Raw genomic sequence first — 20,676 nt, forward strand, 5'->3', positions numbered from 1 at the left:
TTGCAGCTGAGAAAGTAGAGAATGACACTTATTGTTGTGCCTTCATTCATTGCATAGAACTTTCCTCCACAGCTTCCTCAATCAAAGAAAATAGAGAAGGGATAGGCTTACATCCCTTCCCCTCACCTAAATTTCTCAGATTTGGAGAAAATGAGTCAGTTGATCTTCTGAACAATGCAATCTTATGTTTACATGGATTGTTTTAACTTTTTCATGAACGTGGCTTGCTTTGATGCAGGCCAGGCTTACCTGGCAAGAGACTTGGCAAGAATGTAGTTGAAAGCAAACTTGTGCTGTGGTGTCCTGACCTGCCCTATCCTATTCATTATTATGATGATGTGTGGGTAATCTACACTTAGATTCACAGTCTAAGACTGATGGAAGCTTAATAATTCAGACACTCTAACCAAAGACTAAAGAATAATTAAGGTAGAGTCTAAGAATAAAGGCTGTTCACAGTAGGGTGGTTTTTTAAAAATAGAATTAGGTTGTTCACGTCCGATAAATTCAATATTTCCAGATATTGGGGGAATTCTTTACATATTACTCCAATTATTGTCTGTTCACAGCAATGTAAAATCATAGCTGCCAGTTCTTCAGCAGATGTTGGCCTTGCAATTTGCAGTTTATGATAAGTAGAGATGATGGACTGTGATATGTCCTTTGGTCTTGATTGTGGTAGAAATAGCTAGATAAAGATCATATGGAACCTGACTAAAGTATACAAAGGAAAAAGCTTTGCTGTGCGTTAGACCTGTCTCAGCTTGAATGTCTAAGCCGTGGCAAGGGGGGCATTCCACCAGGTTCGCCTGGTGCGCCAATTTCGCCCCCTCCTGGACCGGGATGCCCTACGCACGGTCACTCATGCACTGGTGACGTCTCGCCTGGACTACTGTAACGCTCTCTACATGGGGCTTCCCTTGGGACGCGCCCGAAGACTGCAGCTAGTCCAGAACGCAGCCGCGCGGGCGGTCATGGGGAGTACCAGGTACTCCCATGTGACACCGCTCCTGCGTGAGCTGCACAGGCTGCCTGTGGTCTTTTGGGTGCGTTTCAAGATTTTGACCACCATCTTTAAAGCGCTCCATGGCATAGGGCCCAGTTACCTGCGGGATCGCATCCTCCCACATACATCCCAGCGGCCAATTCGCTCTCACAGAGAGGGGCTTCTCCTGGTGCCGTCCGCTAGGCAATGCCAGCGGGCGACGCCAAGGAGTAGGGCCTTCTCTGTGATGGGCCCAACCCTCTGGAATGACCTCCCCCCCGACATCAGAACCACCACCGACTTCCGCTCCTTCCGGCAGAAACTAAAGACTCACCTGTTTCGACTGGCTGGCCTGGCATAATTTCAACGCCTATCTCCTGGCATTTATATTTTACTGGTTTTTAAGGGTATTATTCTAGTCTTAATTTTATTGGGTATTGGGATCTTAATGTCTGTTTATTTTAATTATTTATTAGCAATACAGTCCTGCACATCTTTTATCCTCCTCTTATGCATCTATCCATTTTATATTTGTATATATATATTTTCCATGTAGTAATTTTAATTGTTTTAATTTTGTTCTTTGACATGGACTGTACACCGCCCCGAGTCCCTTTCGGGAGAGGGGGCGGTCTATAAGCGCTAATAAATTGAATTGAAATTGAAATTGAATACCTGGTACTCCCCATGACTGCCCGCGCGGCTGCGTTCTGGACTAGCTGCAGTCTTCGGGCGTGTCCCAAGGGAAGCCCCATGTAGAGAGCATTACAGTAGTCCAGGCGAGACATCACCAGTGCATGAGTGACCGTGCGTAGGGCCTCTCGGTCCAGGAGGGGGCGCAGTTGGCGCACCAGGCGAACCTGGTGGAACGCCCCCCTTGCCACGGCTGCCACATGGTCATCCATTGACAGCCGGGCATCTAGGAGGACGCCCAAATTGCGCGCCCGTTCCACAGGGGGCAGCTGTTCGCCCCCTATGGCCAGCGCTGGAATCAGCTGACTGAACCGAGGTGCCGGTAGCCACAGCCACTCAGTCTAACCCGGTCCAAGGCCCCAGCCGCTGCCATATTCCAGGCGGCCACTAGGTCCTCCGACCGAGCGTGGGTCAGGGCTACAGGTAGCGGCCCAAGCTCCGTCTGGAACCTCTCCGGTTCCATCAGGTGCTTGGGGCAGTACCAGCTTGGACGAGCTGGCTCCGCCTCCTCGCGGTGAGGGGTAGCGACAGGGAAGTCGAGCCGGAGACATGAGTGATCTGACCATGACAGTGGAGTGATAACTAGGTCCCCTATTCCCAGATCACTCGTCCACTGTTCAGATACAAAAATAAGGTCCAGTGTGTGACCACCCTCGTGTGTGGGGCCCTGAATTAGTTGGGTCAGGCCCATGGCTGTCATGGAAGCCATGAACTCCCGGGCCACCTCAGATGCTGCTCCCGTCGACGGCAGGTTGAAGTCCCCCATGACCATAAGCCTGGGGATCTCAACCGTCATCTCTGAGATCAGCTCGAGGAGCTCGGGCAGGGCCGCTGATGTATAGCGAGGAGCCAAGTATACAATCAGCAGGCCCAACTGCCTCCCTGGGCCCCATTTAACACCTAGGGACTCACAACCGGGTATCTGAGGAACAGTGAACTCTCTCGGTTCTAGACTCTCCCGGATAACTACCGCCACCCCGCCACCCTTACCCAGGGCCCGGGGCTGATGGAATGCACGGAAACCCGGTGGGCACATTTCCACGAGGGGTAAGCCACCCTCGTGGCCCAACCAGGTCTCCGTTATCCCTGCAAGGTCCAGCTCCCCCTCGGAGATCAACTCACTAATGAGGGGGGCCTTGTTGGTTACGGACCTTGCATTGCACAGCATCAGCCGCATGCCCTGGCCCTGTAGTTCCTGACCACCCAGTCTGCGGGGGTTGGTACAAACGACCGGGCGTAGCCAACAGCCACGGTCTCCCAACCGATCTCGTGATTTTCTCCTGTCCTTGCATCCCCCCCTCCCCGCGACCGATGTAATAAAACAACCCTCTACTGGAATGGCTTGTTCCCTCTCCCCCCCCACCCCGCTCACTCCCCTCCTTGACTCACCTGCTCGTCTGGTGCTGGCTTCCCTCCCGGCCTGGTTAACCCCCCCCTCCTTGGAACCCCCTAAGAACAGTGTAAAACATTTCAATAAAAAGCCCTCAGCTTCCGTTTCTTCCACCTCTCGGGGTTCACAAGGTAGGCCCTTGAAAGCGCCAAGGGCCATACCTGCGAGAGAGGGGCCTCTCGCAGGCGGAGCAGGTCTAGCCTTGAGTAGATTGATAAAATATTAAAACCCAATTGGGTAAGGGTGCAGATGGTAATAGTTAATAGTTAATAGCCGGAGGCTAAGATGTTAATGGGGAGCTGGAGGCCTTCAGCTCTTCTGCATTGTTCGGTCTCATGTCTCTCATCTTTCTCTTGGCAATGGGGTTCTCTATGCGGTTCAGGTCAGGCGAGTTTGCTGGCCAATCAAGCACAATAATCCCACAGTCATTGAACCAGGTTTTGGTGCTTTTTGGCAGTATGGGCAGCTGGAAAATGAAGTCAGCATCACCATAAAGCTCGTCTGTGGAAGGAAGCATGAAGTGCTCCAAAATCTCCTGGTAGACGGCTGCGTTGACCCTGGTTTTAATAAAGCACAGTGGTCCAAAGTCCTGTTGCTCCTTGGTCCAAAGTCCTCTTTTCTGATGAGACCAACTTTTTCCAAAAGCACCAAAACCTGGTTCAATGACCGTGGGATTACTGTGCTTGATTGGCCTCTCCATTCTTCCTCCATACTCTGGGTCCTTGGTTTCCAAATGAGATGCAAAAGTTGCTCTCATCAGAAAAGAGGACTTTGGACCACTGCCAAGAGAAAGATGAGAGACGTGAGACTGAACAATGCAGAAGAGCTGAAGGCCGCTATTGAAGCATCCTGGTCTTCCATAACATCTCAGCAGTGCCACAAACTGATAGCTTCCATGCCACGCTGCATTGAGGCAGTAATTGCTGCAAAAGGGGCCCAAACCAAGTACTGAGTACATATGCATGCTTATACTTTTCAGAGGTCCGATATTGTTCTATATACAATCCTTGTTTTATTGATTGCATGTAATATTCTAATTTTCTGAGATGGTGGATTTGGGGTTTTCATGAGCTGTATACCATAATCATCACAATTATGACAAATCACAGCTTGAACTATCTTGCTTTGCATGTAATGAATCTTATCTCATATATTAGTTTCACCTTTTAAGTTGCATTACTGAAATAAATGAACTTTTGCATGATATTCTAATTTTTTGAGTTTCACCTGTACTGTAATCTGTGTCTCTATATTAACAGGCATCTGCTCGACGGGCAAGTCATTTTTGGCCCCCTCATCTGCCTCCTCCAGTCCAAGTATGCAACAAACGAAAATTGCCTCATTGTTACAGCAAGAAGGGACTGGAGAGGGCTCAAGAGAACTATCTGTTTCTCAAATGTTTCAAGAACTTATGAGGGGTCAAAATGAATTGAAAAAAGAAATGACAGAGCTTAAAGAGGAATTCAGAGATATTAAACATCATATTGCAGAAAATAAACAGAGAATTGTGGTGTTGGAGGAGGGTACGGCTGGGCTGGGGGAAGAGGTTAAAGCAACCCGGAAGGGAAGTGTAGATCTGGAAAACTTTCTGGCAAAGATAGAATTTGAAAGAATGTCCTTTTTTCTCAGATTCCAGAACCTACCAGGGACAGAAAATGAAGACCTTAAGGATATTATGAGTACAATTTTAGCAGAATACATCAAGAGAGACAAAAAACAGCTGTGGTGGGATATGGACCTGGTTTATAGGATAAATTCAGTATATACTAGAAGTCATAATGTTCCAAGGGAGGTGCATGTTAAATTCCTCAGGAGGACCACAAGGGATGAGGTGCTTGGGACACAAAGGGAGAGACCATTGAAATATAAAGATGAAGAAATCACCATTCTTAAGCAGATTCCGAAAAAGATAAGAGAGAGAAGGAGGAAGTATTCCACATTATCAAAGAAGTTATACAATAAAGGAATTTGGTTTAGATGGTTATTGCCAGAGGGAATGTTGATCTTCTGGGAAGGAAATAGGATTAGAATTAACACAGTGCAGGAGGCTGAAGCCTTCATTAAAAAGCATCTCTCCCTCCTAGAGGACGAACACAGTGAAGATAGTGAAAAGGACAGCAAGGTACAAGACAAGAGGGAGGGGGGCTGAGGCTCCCTCTGGGGACAGGGAGGAAGGAGCAATATCGAAAAGGCTCAGGTCACAAAAATAAAAGTATTTGAAATAACAGTAATTGGTGATATTCTAGAAAGTGACAAAGGAAAATGAATGAACACATGGTTGACAATATAGAATAAGACTTTGTTTTCTGCTTATCTTTTATATTTTGTTTTGGATTGTGAGTTTTGGATGGATTTCTATCACTAGTGTGGAGCTGCCAAAATTTTTTATATATTCCCTTATCTTTCCCCATAAATGTGTAAAAAACAATAAAATTTTTGGAAAAAAAACCAGGCATCTGCTTACTGCTGTCATTATTATTAGGGCAATTTTATTTATACCTTTTTTAAAAAATACATTTGTTTTTTTATTTTTTATTTTCAAAACAAACACAACACATCCTTCTTTACATACTGTAGAAAGTGTATCAGTTGATTACAAAAAGGCTTTCCTGCATCTCTTCCACAGTCAACAAACATAATTAATATTAACTCAAGTATTTTAACTCAGGTATTTATACATGTTACCATCATCATACCTCCATTTTCATTTGACTATAATTGTTTAAATGCCCTTCATCATAAAATATACCAAGATTTGATACATAACCACATACTTGCATTTCATTTACTATTTCTAAAATCCTCCAATAACACTGAATCCTTATATCCTATTCTAGCTAAACATCCATAATATTTAATAACAACATTTTCTAATCCTCCTTTCCAAATCACTGTTTACAATTTACATCGAGATTCCTTATGTTGTAATAAGTTGTTATCATTATCCCTCCTTGATTTAACTATATCCTCCATCATAACATTTCCCCCCTAATAATCAAGACTTAACTGTATCTAACGTAGTTCTTTTTTATTAACCTTTATATATAATCCAAAAGGATTTCTAATCTTCCTTTCATTGGTACCATTCAATATTCATATCCAGTTATTACTTATCATAACACTACACATTGTATACATTATTATCATTATCAATTATTTATTTAACTATATCTATTGTCACTAAATTTCACTAAGTTTAACTAGTTTTGAATTATACTCTTCCATCTATCAACCTGTATCTTTCCAGTAGCAAAACAGTGTCATATCTTCTGCCATTTGTTGTGTCAGTCCTCTAATCATCTCCTTAATCAACTTTGTATGGACTCCTCTTAGCAACTCTTTGCTTATAAAATCTCTCATGTAATTTCTATGCTCTTCTTCTGTTACCTTAATCAGCTTATCTTTGATTGTCGGTGGTGCTATCAATGATATTGCTAATAAAATTTCTTTCTTTAAATCCATAAATTCTTTTGTTTCTTCTGTATCTTGCCATCTGGGGTAGATTTCCCCTCCATTTAATTCCTCTTTCAGTATTCCACTCTTTCCATTTTCAGAGACAAACCAATCACCATAAATATCAGCAATTTTAATTTCTTTATATTCATTTTCCTCTTCAATTTTTAGGATTTTAACCACCACTTTTTCCATTTGATAAACATCTCCAACTTCTTTATCATATTTTACTGTTAAATACTCTAAGTCTTCCAACTTCTTCTCTATCCTCTCATATGTGTTTGATAATTTCTGTATTTCTGAGAATATCTTTTGCAGACTTAAAATTTCTTTCTTCTTGTTTGTTTGTTTATTTGGATTTATATGCCGCCCTTCTCCAAAAGGACTCAGGGCGGCGTACAACATAAAAAAAACACACATCCCAAAAGTTAAAAAAAATTAAATCCATATCCAAAATAACAAACCGAATTTAAAGACAATACATTTAAAATAAGTTAAAATTAACAGGCCAGGCCGGCTTGCTGGGAAAGCCAACTTTTTAGGGCGCGTCGGAAGGACCGGAGGTCAGGGATTATGTGAAGCTCCGGGGGCAGCTCATTCCAGAGGGAAGGCGCTCCCACAGAGAAGGCTCTCCCCTGGGAGTCACCAGCCGACACTGTCTGGCCGACAGCACCCTGAGGAGGCCAACTCTGTGGGATCGTACTGGACGGTGGGAGGCTACTGGTGGCAGTAGGTGGTCTCGCAGGTACCCTGGGCCTAAGCTATGGAGTGCTTTAAAGGTCAAAATTTCTTTCTGCTGTTGAAATTGTGCCATTATCTCCAGCTAACAAACACTGCTGCTCTAGTTTGGAAGGTTTTAACAAGATTAAGCAAAGATTCACAATAACTTTTTATTTCACCTTTCTCTGGTTAAAGATATACTTCAAAGAGACATCTGTATGCTTTTCTTCTTATCACTCTCTATAAACAAGCAGTGAGACCTGATAATCAGTGACAAAAGTAAGAGTGCTTCATTTCCAATACACAAACCACCAGCCTCTGAGTAGCAGTGTTATTGTTGCAATCTTCTTTGTTTCTTTTTGTATCTTTTTTGTATTTCAAAAAAAAAAGTCTGATTCTTGAAAGAGTTAGAAGAACACCCACAGTAATGAAAGAAGAGAATTTTAGTCCATAGGTTACAAAGAATAATAAAAGAAGAAAAAATAGAAGAAAACTTAATCCATTCATTTTAAAAGGCTTGCATAAATTCCATCCATGAAGATAGCATTTAAAAAGTAAGATAACCCACTGCCCAAAACCATTCCAAATTTAATTCCGCCGCTTATTTCTTCTGTTCTCCAATTTAAATTTGTTTTAAGTTTTTTATAGGCAGTCTCTTTTAAAACGGTAAAAATTCCTCAGCAGCTGGAAACACTTTCTCTTTCCGTATCCTTCCATTTTGGAGCCCCTCCCCCGACTTCATCAGCCTAATGGCTGGATTTTTTGTCGCCGGCTTGAACAACTTCTCTTGGATCGATCAGGGACTTTGCGATGTCCCTGAGATCAGCAAGATGTATTCTTCCTGTTTACCGTCTCTGCAGGACGGTTTAGGTCCGTTTGGAGCACCCAGCGGCAAAGGTATTGACGGCGATCTCAGAGCATTGAGATTGCACGTTGTCTTGTCGCAAAATTGGCTCCTCCTCTCTATTTATACCTTTTGTATTCCGTATGAAGAAAGTGTAACAAATACAGAAGTAACTGAGCATGTATCTTGCCTTAGAAAGCTTTTAGCTTAAAGGAATAGGTAGCATGTAATACTTTAAAAATATATATATAGCTGAAAATCAGTTTCAACTTGAGTGTTTCTGTTTTTAGAGATCAGAATGTGTGCTGATAAGTGTCTGGTTGAATGTCATAGCCCAAGGCAACAGAAAAATGTTGGAAGACAGGAAAGTTTATATGAGCCGTGCAGACGTAACTGGATAGTAATCTTTGTGTAACTTGCAAATGTTAAAAGGGCTTTTCTCAATGTGTTAAGCTACAGTTTCTGGTTTAAATTCATGGTTAGGCTGCTGTTGTCATGTAGCGTCAAATTATCACCAAAAACATGTGAAACAACATTAGTAATGGTTGCTCTGGTTTTTCTTTCAGATGATAACCAAACCAAAACGAATGAGAAGAAAGAAAAAAAAATGGTCACCCAGAAACCCCATGGTACAATTGAGTACATGGTAAGACTTGATTAGGAATTTTTGAACATGGGAGTTGTGGAAATTCCCACTTCTTCACTAATTTGTATACTTGAAATGTCACTAAATTACTTACATAAAAGTTTCATGTTAACTATAAAGTTATATGCTAATAAGGGGAGAAAATCATCTTATGTAACTGTAACTGAAGCATGTAAAATAAAGCAACTTGGCATATGATGTGTCATTTCTTGAGTGTTCTGTGTGTGTGTGTGATTTCCCCTGGCAGTGTATAAAATCCATTTGTAGCTTCTGTAAACACGTTAAGGTTTTTTCCTATTTGTACTATTTTCCTACTAGAGATATCCATTTTGCCAACTCCTACCTTGTCATTCCAATTGTTTAGTGGTATTTTCTGGGCCAAATAATAGCTGTAGGAGTCAGTTTTTCATGGGAGACTTGACATGTTTTTTCATGTAACAATATTTTATGTTGGTTAATTAGAAACTGAGCTGAGTAGCATTGGACTTCCTCCAAGCATGCATGCTAAAAAATAAGTGACATTATTTTGCAAAGTCAGAAATTAAGAACCATTACATTCCTATTTCTTTTTGAATTATTAGGTTGATTTCACAAATAGTTGAATAATAGCTGTTTTTATTGTAGTTTATTTAAATTTCCCCTAAGTAATCTATAGGGCAAATGAAAGCATAATTTTATATACCAATGTAGGTTTTTCGATGTGTGGAATGTGGAATATTTATACAATACAATACAATACAATGTTGGAAGGGACCTTGGAGGTCTTCTAGTCCAACCCTCTGCCTAGGCAGGAAACCCTATACCGTTTCAGACAAATGGCTATCCAACATCTTCTTAAAGACTTCCAGTGTTGGGACATTCACAACTTTTTGAGGCAAGCTGTTCCACTGATTAATTGTTCTAACTGTCAGGAAATTTCTTCTCAGTTCTAAGTTGCTTCTCTCTTTGATTAGTTTCCACCCATTGCTTCTTGTTCTACACTCAGGTGCCCTGGAGAAAAGTTTGACTCCCTCTTCTTTGTGGCAACCCCTGAGATATTGGAACACTGCTATCATGTCTCCCTAGTCCTTCTTTCTCTTAAGCTAAACATACCCAGTTCCTGCAACCGTTCTTCATATGTTTTAGTCTCCAGTCCCCTAATCATCTTTGTTGCTCTTCTCTGCACTCTTTCTAGAGTCCCCACATCTTTTCTACATCGTGGCGACCAAAACTGAATGCAGTATTCCAAGTGTAGCCTTACCAAGAAATTATAAAGTGGTATTAACACTTTATGTGATCTTTATTCTATCCCTCTGTTTATGTAGCCTAGAACTGTGTTGGCTTTTTTGGCAGCTGCTGCACACTGCTGGCTCATATTTAAATGGTTGTCCACTAGGATTCCAAGTTCCCTTTCACAGTTACTACTGTTGAGCAAGATACCACCTATACTGTACCTGTGCATTTCGCTTTTGTTGCCTAAATGTAGAACCTTATTCTTTTCACCATTGAATTTCATTTTATTAGATAGTGCCCAATGTTCAAGTTTGTCAAGATCCTTCTGTATCTTAAGCCTATCTTCTGGAGTGTTGGCTATTCCTACGAGCTTGGTGTCATCTGCAAATTTGATGAGTTCCCCATTTATTCCCTCATACAAATTATTGATGAAGATGTTGAAGAGTACTGGGCCTAAAACAGAGCCTTGGGTTACTCCACTGCATATTTCACTCCATGTAGATGCAGTTCCATTGAAGACTACACGTTGTGTGCGGTTGGTCAGCCAGTTACGAATCCATCTGGTGGTGATGCTGTCTAACCCACATTCTTCTACTTTATCTAGTAGTAGGTTATAGTCTACCTTATCAAATGCCTTACTGATGTCCAAGTAAACTATATCGATGGCATTCCTCTGGTCCACTAATTTTGTCACTTTGTCAAAGAATGCAATAAGATTTGTCTGGCATGATCTGTTTTTGACAAACCCATGTTGGCTTTTGGCTATTACTTTCTTTACTTCTAGGTGTTCACTAAATTGTTGCTTGATTATCTTTTCCAGAATATTTCCTGATATTGAAGTCAGGCTGATAGGTCTGTAGTTTCCTGGATCTATTTTTTCCCCTTTTTTGAAGATGGGAACCACATCAGCTTTTTTACAGTCCTCTGGCAGGATCTCTGAAAGATATAGTTCAGTGGTTCTGAGATCTCGTCTGCCAGTTCCTTCAGAATCCTGGGGTGTAATCCATCCGGTCCTGGTGATTTGAACTCGTCTAGGGTAGACAAGTTGCTCACTTACCATTTTCTTTCCTATTTCAATTTGTGTTCCTAATCTGATTTTTGTGGTGCTGCTTTTGATAGGTTGGACTGTTTTATCCCTTTGTGTAAAGACAGATGCAAAACATGAGTTAAATAGTTCTGCTTTCTCCCTGTTGCTTGTCACCTTCTTGCCACTTTCTCCTAGCAATGGACCAATTGTTTCCTTAACTTTTTTCTTGTTTTTAACATGTTGGAAGAAGCTTTTTTTGTTAATTTTTACTTTTGTGGCAAGCCTTTCTTCATTGTGAGCCTTAGCTTTCCTCACTTCATCTTTACAGGCTTGGGCTATTTGCTGATATTCTGCCTTAGTTATGTCCCCCTCTTTCCACTTTTTATACTTATCTTTTTTGTCTTTCAATTTGTCAGAGAATTCTTTATGCAGCCGTGATGGTTTCTTTTGGGATCTCTTATTTTTCTTCTTCATTGGTATTGTGATAGACTGGGCTTTTGTAATCTCATTTTTCAAAATTTCCCAAGCTTCTTGAGTTGTTTTCCCCTTGAGGATTCTCATCCATGGAATTCTTCCCAAGATCTCTCTAAGTTTATTGAAATTAGCTCCCGTAAAGTCCAAGACTCTAGTTTGACTTTGTTCTACTACTTGAGTTTGCATTATGTTGAATTCCAATATTGCATGGTCATTGCCCCCAGGGTTCCTGTGGCTTCAACACCTTCTATCATTTCCTCTTTCTTAGTGAGAATTAAGTCCAATATGGCCGATCCCCTTGTTCTCTTCTCTTTTTGGGAAACAAAGTTGTCTGCTAGGTTCGTTAGGAACCTGTTGGATCTTCCACTTGGTGCAGAGTTTGTTTCCCAGTTGATGTCAGAGTAGTTAAAATCCCCCATTACTATTGTGGTGTGCTTCCTACATATCTCTGTTAGCTGACTAGCAAAAAGTTCATCTACTTCCTCTGCTTGGTTGGCCTGTAGTATAGACCTACGACAATGTCATTTCCCCCCCAATCTTTAATATTGACCCAAATGCATTCAAGATAATTGTTAACATATATAAGATGCTATGTAGGACATCTTCTTATGTAGATGCTTATGGGCTGGGGGAAATTATTAAAAACCAGAACGGGAGGAGTGTTTCCTGCCAGTGAGAAACCACTGGTTCTATACCTCAAGAGGAAATGCTGCAAAACAGGAAGTTACTCAGCTTTCATAGAACTCTATTAACCCCGTGTGTGTGTGTGTGTGTGTGTGTGTGTGTGTGTGTGTGTGTGTGTGTGTGTTTTGCATCCTAGGGGCAGATGAGTCTAGCAGTTGGTGAATCTTTGGGTGTGGAAAATCCTGAATGTAAATGAGGTGTTGTAGCTTTCACATGTGATGGCTGTTTGGAGGGGAGAAGCTATTGTTTCAAACTCACAGATATTTTCCATAAATAATTTTGGAATTTAATGTGTCTTAACTGCCATCCAATCTTTAGCATAATATTTATGTACTAGGATTGTTGATTTGTTATCCACCAAAATTAGATATGTTTATGTGTTGGAATACCTATTCTTGGCAGTTTTGAAAGGACAAATATAAAACTAGAGAATATTTTCTATGGGATTTTAAGACTGCTGGATTGGAATGGGTTTAGATGAAAAAACAACAGTGAATAATATATTTATCCTATGATGCATGCATACTGTATATAACTCAATGGAAAAGGGATGGAATCAAATTCATTTTGAATTAGAAACAATTGAGTTCTGCAGCTTTATGCACACTCTTTAGAATGTTTTTTCTAAGGGGATTGATCTATGAGACTGTTGCATCAAAACATAATAAGAATCACATAATATCTCCGTGATTAAGATTTAGAATATAAATTTATTGTATTTGTACATAAAACATAATTCAGGTGTTTTCGGCTGTACATGTGCATACACGTATTTATTCACATACAAAATCCATCCACAGTGAAGATTTCCCTAAAATGACTAAGTTTTTATGGTTTGACCATTATGCCTGATTAATTGTGGAGCAGTATCTTCACAGTTGAAAATGGGGCAAAATGAGTAAATCTCACATTGAATGTTGCAAAATGATTGCCTCTTCACACAGTTTGGTAATCAGTATAGTTGGGACAAAGACAGAAGGAACCAAAAGTCATCTAGTGGTGACTATGCAGATAATCAGTCACTGGGCGTTGAAAATTTCTCTTGTCTTTGTGGACTCAACATCTGAAATAAGAATTTGTTTTTCTATGTTCCAGAACAGTTTTGCAGCAGTTCCTAAATCTAGACCAGATACTTGTTTTAAAGACGCATGATTGATTAACATATGTTTTGAAATTTAAACTTTCTGTCTTCTCTCTATCTCAGGCTGGAAGCCAAGACACCTTAAACAGCATAGCCCTGAAGTTTAACATAACTCCAAATAAACTTGTGGAACTCAATAAGCTTTTCACACACACAATTGTTCCAGGCCAGGTAATTACGGCAAGAGGAAATTTCACTTGAATATATTTGATTTGTGCTAACTCTTTTAAAATAACTTTTGATAATAGAAGTGATAACTTTAGATCTATGGGTGGTAGAGGGCAACAGCTTCCAGTTTACCTCTACAATAATTCGGATTTATTATTTTGGTTTGTGGTTTATATTATATCCCTACTCTGAATTTGTCTGGAACTTTGTGATGCTTAAGAAATTTCTTAGCAGGAATCTCTCTGTGAATAGCATATATGATTAAACATGCATCCTATTTGTTTCTGACCATTTTAGTGTTAGCATGCTTATTTGGCAGTTCATCATGTCTTCCTTCTCGCCTACCGTATTTTTCGCCCTATAAGACGCACTTTTTTACTCCAAAAAAGAGGGTGAAAATCTGGTTGCGTCTTATAGGCTGAATGTAGCCACCTGGGCAGTGGTGGGTTTCTGCTGGTTGGTCAATGAACCTGGAAGCCCCGCCCCTGTAACTCACTCGCAAGTCCATGGCATTTTTTTGCATCGGGGCTCGTCCTTCTTTTTAAGCAGGCAGCTATCAGAGAGAAGAAGGCAGCGCTTGTGCAGCCGAATGGGAATCCTCCCATTGAAAACAGCGCTGAGTGGGGTGGGGAATCCTTGCTTTCATCCTCTCAGGGATCTTTTGGGAAGGAAAAAGTGAGGTGGGGAATCCTCCCATTGAAAACAGCGCTGAGTGGGGTGGGGAATCCTTGCTTTCCTCCTTTCAGGGATCTTTTGGGAAGGAAAAAGTGAGGTGGGGAATCCTCCCATTGAAAACAGCACTGAGTGCGGTGGGGAATCCTCCAGTTCCTCCTCTCAGCGATATTTTGCTAAGGGAGGCTTCTCAAAATGGGAGGCCCGCATCTCTTTGCACCCTTCAATCCATCTCTCTCTCCTTCTGACGTCCCCCAATGGCTCAGCGTGAAAAACTGGGAAAGAGGAAAAGGAGGAGGAAGGAAAGGGGGGAGAGAAACGGGGGGGGGGGAGGAAGAGAGAGAATCTCTCCCTTAAAGATCGCCTGCTTAAAGATCGCCTGCTTAAAAAGAAGCCTCGTCCTTCTTTTTAAGCAGGCAGCTATCAGAGAGAAAAAGGCAGCGAGGCTTCTTTTTAAGCAGGCAAGAAATTTCTTAGCAGGAATCTCTCTGTGAATAGCATATATGATTAAACATGCATCCTATTTGTTTCTGACCATTTTAGTGTTAGCATGCTTATTTGGCAGTTCATCATGTCTTCCTTCTCGCCTACCGTATTTTTCGCCCTATAAGACGCACTTTTTTACTCCAAAAAAGAGGGTGAAAATCTGGTTGCGTCTTATAGGCCGAATGTAGCCACCTGGGCAGTGGACGAGGGATTTTCAAATTCAGGATGCTTCTCTTTCGCCCCATTCACACACTTTGGAGCCCAATTCTAAAAGTGCTGCTTTTGCAGTAGCAAATATCTCCCCATGCATGGAAACAGCAGTTTTCCTATTCTTTCTGGAGAAAGCCAAACCTAAATACTTGGTGTGCTTACAAAAAGGGTCAACACAAGTATTCCTCCTATTTCTGGTCTGCTGTTTGGAGCTAGACAATCTCTCATGCCCATCTCAACCACGTATGATTTCTCCATAATTTTCTGGGGACCTTCAAGATTCTGGCATTTTAGAATTGGCACATCATTTGGTAAGTGACCAAAATCTTATGAAAGGTCTATCCCAGTCAGTGCTGAGAGGCTCAATGAATTGCTTAAGTTCTGTCTTGGAAATTAAAGGGAGCCACGCTTAATCATGCATACTATGTATAAGGGAGGAATCCAGGGGTGGGTTCTGCCCGGTTTATTGCCAGTTCACTCGTGCATGTGCTGTGCGTGCAAGCTAGAGGCACGCTGTATGCACATGTTCACTTCAATAAAAATTACTCTGTGCATGCGCAGAACTAAAAAAAAATGGTGGCGACAGCAGCGATGAGGGAACTGGTTCAAGGGCGTAGCAGGCCTGTGTCAAAGCCAATTCCAGCGACCCAGGCCACCATACCACTACCGGTTTGGCTGAACCGGGCCGAACTGGTAGGAACTCACCACTGGAGGAATCCCTCCTAAACATTCTTTAAGCTCTGTAAGATTCAAAGTGGGCTCTCTAAATTCTCCCAACCCCTCTGAATTCACAGATCATTAGTTCAAGAATTTAAGCTACAGGTAAATAGCTAGTTCTTTTCTGATAAATATTGGTATTCTAGCCTATATTACTATGAAATTTTAAAACACATAAGTTAGTACACACCCTAGCCTATTCCTGCTTGCTTTTGGATGACTGAGAAAATTAATCAAATAGTCATAGAGTCCTATTGCTTCCCATTATTTTATGAATGTTGATCAAGCTACACACTGGTTTTATGCATGCTGTTTGTAATAATCAGACTAATGCTTGCGTGTGTTAGCATTTAAGTATTTTTTAAAAAAAATTCCTTACTGTGAATAGACACCTTAATTTTGAACATTCTGTCACTTTCTTAAATCTTGTAATCTTTCAAAAGAAGTAACAATCTTGATATTCTAACTGCTCTAAGGTTTTATATTCCTATTATTGTGAACCAGAGATTCCGGATGAATAGCACCTACCTACCTACCTACCTACCTACCTACCTACCTACCTACCTACCTATGCACGCACACACACACACATAAGCACAATTTCAGAGTAGAAACAGTGTTTGCAAGCACAAATTTTGACCATTTCCATAAATAAAGGAAGTGTTGGATCCTACTAAGATCATTCAACGTATATGCTGAAGGACCACATTGCAATACTGATTGCAATATTTCAATAGAAAGTAATTTTTTATCCTGAGAAAGTGATGGGGTCTGAAACATTTTAGCATGTTTGCTAGGAAATACTCTCCCCTTGAGCCTTCCTATAACTCTGCATTATTTGAGGGCACCCTAGGTGATATAGCCATATTTTTCTGATAACATGGAATAATAGGAATATCAATAGTATGGAAAGAATGTCCCTGTTGCACTCATTTTCCCTGACAGTTCCTGTAACGCTTTTAAAGTAATTTCATAGTTCACTGGAACACAGTTTAACAACCATTGTTTCGCATCATGAAACTAATTAGATCCAGAAAGCTTCATTACCAGATGTCAGTTATTTGTGATTTAAACTGCAAGGAATTTTCTCATGTTGATGTTACTGAAATATAGGCTTTTAATACTTTTTGTGGATATTTTAAAATTGAGATTAAATTGTTTTATATTTTGGCATATCTCGTGCCACGGGCATCTTCTACCATATGTAAGGGATAAAAATTGTATTTATGCAGAATACAATACATGTAGTCCTTGATTTGAGTCTGGAATTATGTTCGTAAGTCATGGTGGCCACTAAGCAGATCACCTCATGTTCCTGCCGATTTTACAACCTTTTTTGCTTCTGATAGGTTAGGTGGTTATTTTGGTAATGGAGCACATGTTTAGTATGGCTTGTTTTTCAATAGATTTGTGTTTCTGATTGACCTTTATTTTACCTTTATTTTCTGTGCTGATGAGGATATCCAGGAAGGATAGTATGTTGTTGTTTTCATCTTCCCTTGTGAATTTTATTTCTTTGAAGATAACAGAATAATAGAGTTGGAAGGGGCCTTGGAGGTCTTCTAGTCCAACCTCCTGCTCAGGCAGGAAACCCTATACCATTTCAGACAAATGGTTGTCTAATCTCTTCTTAAAAACTTTCAGTGTTCCAGCATTCACAAGTTCTGGAGATAAGTCATTCCACTGATTAATTGTTCTAACGGTCAGGAAATTTATCCTTAGTTCTAGGTTGATTCTCTCCTTGATTAGTTTCCATCCATTTCTTCTTGTCCTGCCTTTAGGTGCTTTGGACAATAGCTTGATTCCCTCTTCTTTGTGGCAACCCCTGAGATATTGGAACACTGCTATCATGTCACCTCTAGTCCTTCTTTTCATTAAACTAGACATATCCAATTCCAGCAATCATTCTTTATATTATATTATATGTTGTTGATCATTTCATATGTCTGCTCTAGTTGTTCTCTTTTAAATTATTCATTTATTTATTAAATTTATATGCCACTTTTCTTGTTATCCAGAGTGACTCTGGGTGACTTATGGTGCACTTCATGATATACAATACTCAAGCTTTAGTGAAAAGCTGAAACCTGAAAAGAAACATAATTTATTTCTAAATAAATGTAGAAATTATTTTAGTTAATTTTAATCCTTTTCTGTTGTTTTAAATACTTGTACTTGGATTAATTATGGAAATCAAATTAATTGCATATGTCAGTTTTTTTTAAAAAATTGTAACGGAATTAGAAATGAAAATTGTCTATTGCAACCTTCCCTATCCCTTTGTTCTGTGAATGAATTGGATAACAATTCCCATAATACCATAATAGTTACATTGAAGTCTAATGCACCTGGAAGACAGTAGATTGATGATGGCTGAAGAAAATAATGAAATCCAGTAACCAGTAATTATTGGTAGATTGTGTCTTAAATAACTCTCTACTATTCATATTTACTCTTAATAGTGCCCATAATATTTATCATGTTAATGTTCCACTTTTTATTTTATGTTTTGACTAGGTACTATATGTGCCAGATACCTCAAGAATAATTTCCTCAAGTTGCGGTATTCCTATTTCACCTTCATCATCAGATGCCGAATATGATAAGCTTCCGGTAAGATTTGCATAAGGTTTGAATTGAGGTTAACATTTAGAGACAGAATATGTTGGGCAAAACTTGTATAGTTTATGTCATGTGTGCTTGTGTGCCTCTTTGGGTGTGTGCATGTGCAAATACAAATGATACAGGTTTTTCTGAAAGTAAACTCTATGAAAGCGTAGTCTATAATATATAGGTTAGCATGATTATGTTTCTCCAGAAAGACTTCATGGGGTTTAAGAGATTTACTAAAATTGATTAAACATTTAGGCTGCCTCTGAAAACTATCCATTTCACGATTCTAAAAATAATGCAATCATTAACAAATTTTCAATAACACTGGAACTGCTTTACCTAGGAACATACATTCTTTTCTGGCTAGATAACAGGTCATTGCCTGAATATATCGTACACATCTTGGCATATATTCATGTGTACGGGTAGTCCTCAATTTATGACCACAATTGAGCCCAAAATTGCTGTGGCTAAGTGAGACATTGGTTAAGGGTGTTTTGCCCCATTTTACGACCTTTCTTGCCACAATTGTTAAATGAATCACTGCAGTTAAATTAGTAACAAGGTTATGTAGTGAATCTGGCTTCTCCCAATGACTTTGCTTGTCAGAAGGTTGCAAAAGATGATCATATGACCCCGGGACACTGAAATTATTGTAAATACAAGTCAGTTGCCAAGCGTCCGAATTTTGATTGTGTGATCATGGGGATGCTGCAATAGTCGTATGAAAAACAATCATACGTCACTTTTTTCAGTACTGTTGTAGTTTTCAATTTTCATTAAATGAACTGTTGTGATTTGAGGACTATCTGTACAAGATTTTGCCCCCAAGCAGTCCAGGCTATATTGAGACAGATGCCTTCTTTCAACCTGCTGATTTGATACAGCTGCGATTTCTGGGGAGGAAAAACTAGAGCTGTACCACCAGCATGCTGTACTCTTCTTACTTAATTTCCCTGTGTAGTACCCACTACCATCACCATCAGTTTTTTGAAAGGTCAGTATAAACATGAAGGATCATCATCAATTTATGCCAGGATTGTGCCAGTTCCCAAGAGTGACAATCAGAGGTGGGTTGCTGCCTGTTCGGCCCAGATTCGCTGAATTGGTGGCAGCGTCGTCAGGAGGCTCCTCCCACGCGCCTGGATACTTCTGCACAGAAGCTTCGCACGCGTGCACGCGCTGGAGTGTGCCCAAACCAGTAGTAAAAAAATTGGCAACCTATTTCTGGTGGCAATGCTGGCATTTTTAAACAGGTGCAGTTCCTCTGTGGCCTTAACCTTCTCATCAACAATAGAAGAAGAAGAAAACAGCAGTGGTGTCCTTTAAAGGCAAAGTTGATATAAAAACAGGTTTATAGATATCTTGTTGTTGGTCTATTTCTGGCAATGACTGATGAATTTTAAAGTTGTGTAACAAACATGAGTTCTGTGTTATTGGAAGACTGTTTTTATAGGAAGCATACATAATATAACAGTAATAGCTATTTTGGATACTGGTTTGGAAACCTACATTTCCTTTCCTGGAGACAATAGCTTTGTTCAAGGAGTGGGGCTTCCCTACAGTCCTCTTAGTCCTGGAAATGCTCTACTTCTCAAAAATTTCCTCAGGCCTTCAAAATGATGTCATAAATATGATGAATATTCCTGATTTTTGCAGAGGGACAGATTAGTAACAATCACATTCATTTGCATGAATGAACTCCTACCTTAATATTTAAGCCATTGCTATTTGTCTAATTTTATTTTTGAAGGATGCTGATTTAGCCAGAAGGGTTTGTAGACCACTTCAGAGAGTTACATCGTCCACCTCAGAGGAAGATGAACCAGTGTACAAGTTTTTAAAAATGAATTGTCGTTACTTCACAGATGGCAAGGTAGAGAATTTGGATAATTTCCAGTCAATTTGCTTCCTATGTGAAAGACTAATTACAAAGTAGAATACCAAATGATATATTAATCTGGAAAAATCCATGTTGCCCCCAAAGTAAGACAGGGTCTTATATTAATTTTGGCTGCAAAAGACATATTAGGGCTTATTTTCCAGTTAGTTTTTCTCCAGTGCCATGTTTAAAAACTACTCTTTCTATGCTGTTGCTTGAACGTCCCACTTTCACTTCCATAGTTTGTTCAGGTAAAACCATTACCTGCATGACCACGATCTTTGTATATAGGCACAATGTGGTATCTGAATATCTTTTCCAAAGCCTTCACAGTTATATTTCCAAGTGCTAGCCTGTAATGTATTTTTTAATGTTGGTTCCTTTAGTGTTGATAGTTGAAACTATCCAGTGGTGGGTTCCGGATCCTGTTGCAACCGGTATGGTGCAACGGGGCCCGGCATCCACCACATGAACGTGCACAGCACACGCACACACGTGCGCAGGGCACGTATGCATCCTTACCTCCTGTGACCCCTCCTCGATGCTCCAGCTGCTTGAAGGAGTGTCGCACAGGTGCCGTACCTTCCATGTGCGTGTACGGAAGTGCCGAAGAGCTCAAATACAGGTGAGGCGGGTGGGCCCTCCGGAGCACTGTACCG

General features: G+C 40.4%; 1 protein-coding gene across 2 annotated transcripts in view; it reads left to right on the plus strand.

The window, feature by feature from the left end:
- The window catches only part of NCOA7 (nuclear receptor coactivator 7), an 88,300-nt gene that overhangs the window by 33,787 nt on the left and 33,837 nt on the right, over nucleotides 1–20,676 (plus strand). For both annotated transcript variants that reach the window (XM_081941792.1, XM_081941791.1), the window contains exons 4-7: nucleotides 8,652–8,731; nucleotides 13,333–13,440; nucleotides 18,040–18,135; nucleotides 19,889–20,011. In XM_081941792.1, coding sequence (XP_081797918.1) covers nucleotides 8,652–8,731; nucleotides 13,333–13,440; nucleotides 18,040–18,135; nucleotides 19,889–20,011 — 407 coding nt within the window. The remainder of the gene's footprint in view (nucleotides 1–8,651; nucleotides 8,732–13,332; nucleotides 13,441–18,039; nucleotides 18,136–19,888; nucleotides 20,012–20,676) is intronic.

Source organism: Natrix helvetica (assembly GCF_964273705.1).
Source record: "Natrix helvetica genome assembly, chromosome: 2".
NCBI lineage: Eukaryota > Metazoa > Chordata > Lepidosauria > Squamata > Natricidae > Natrix > Natrix helvetica.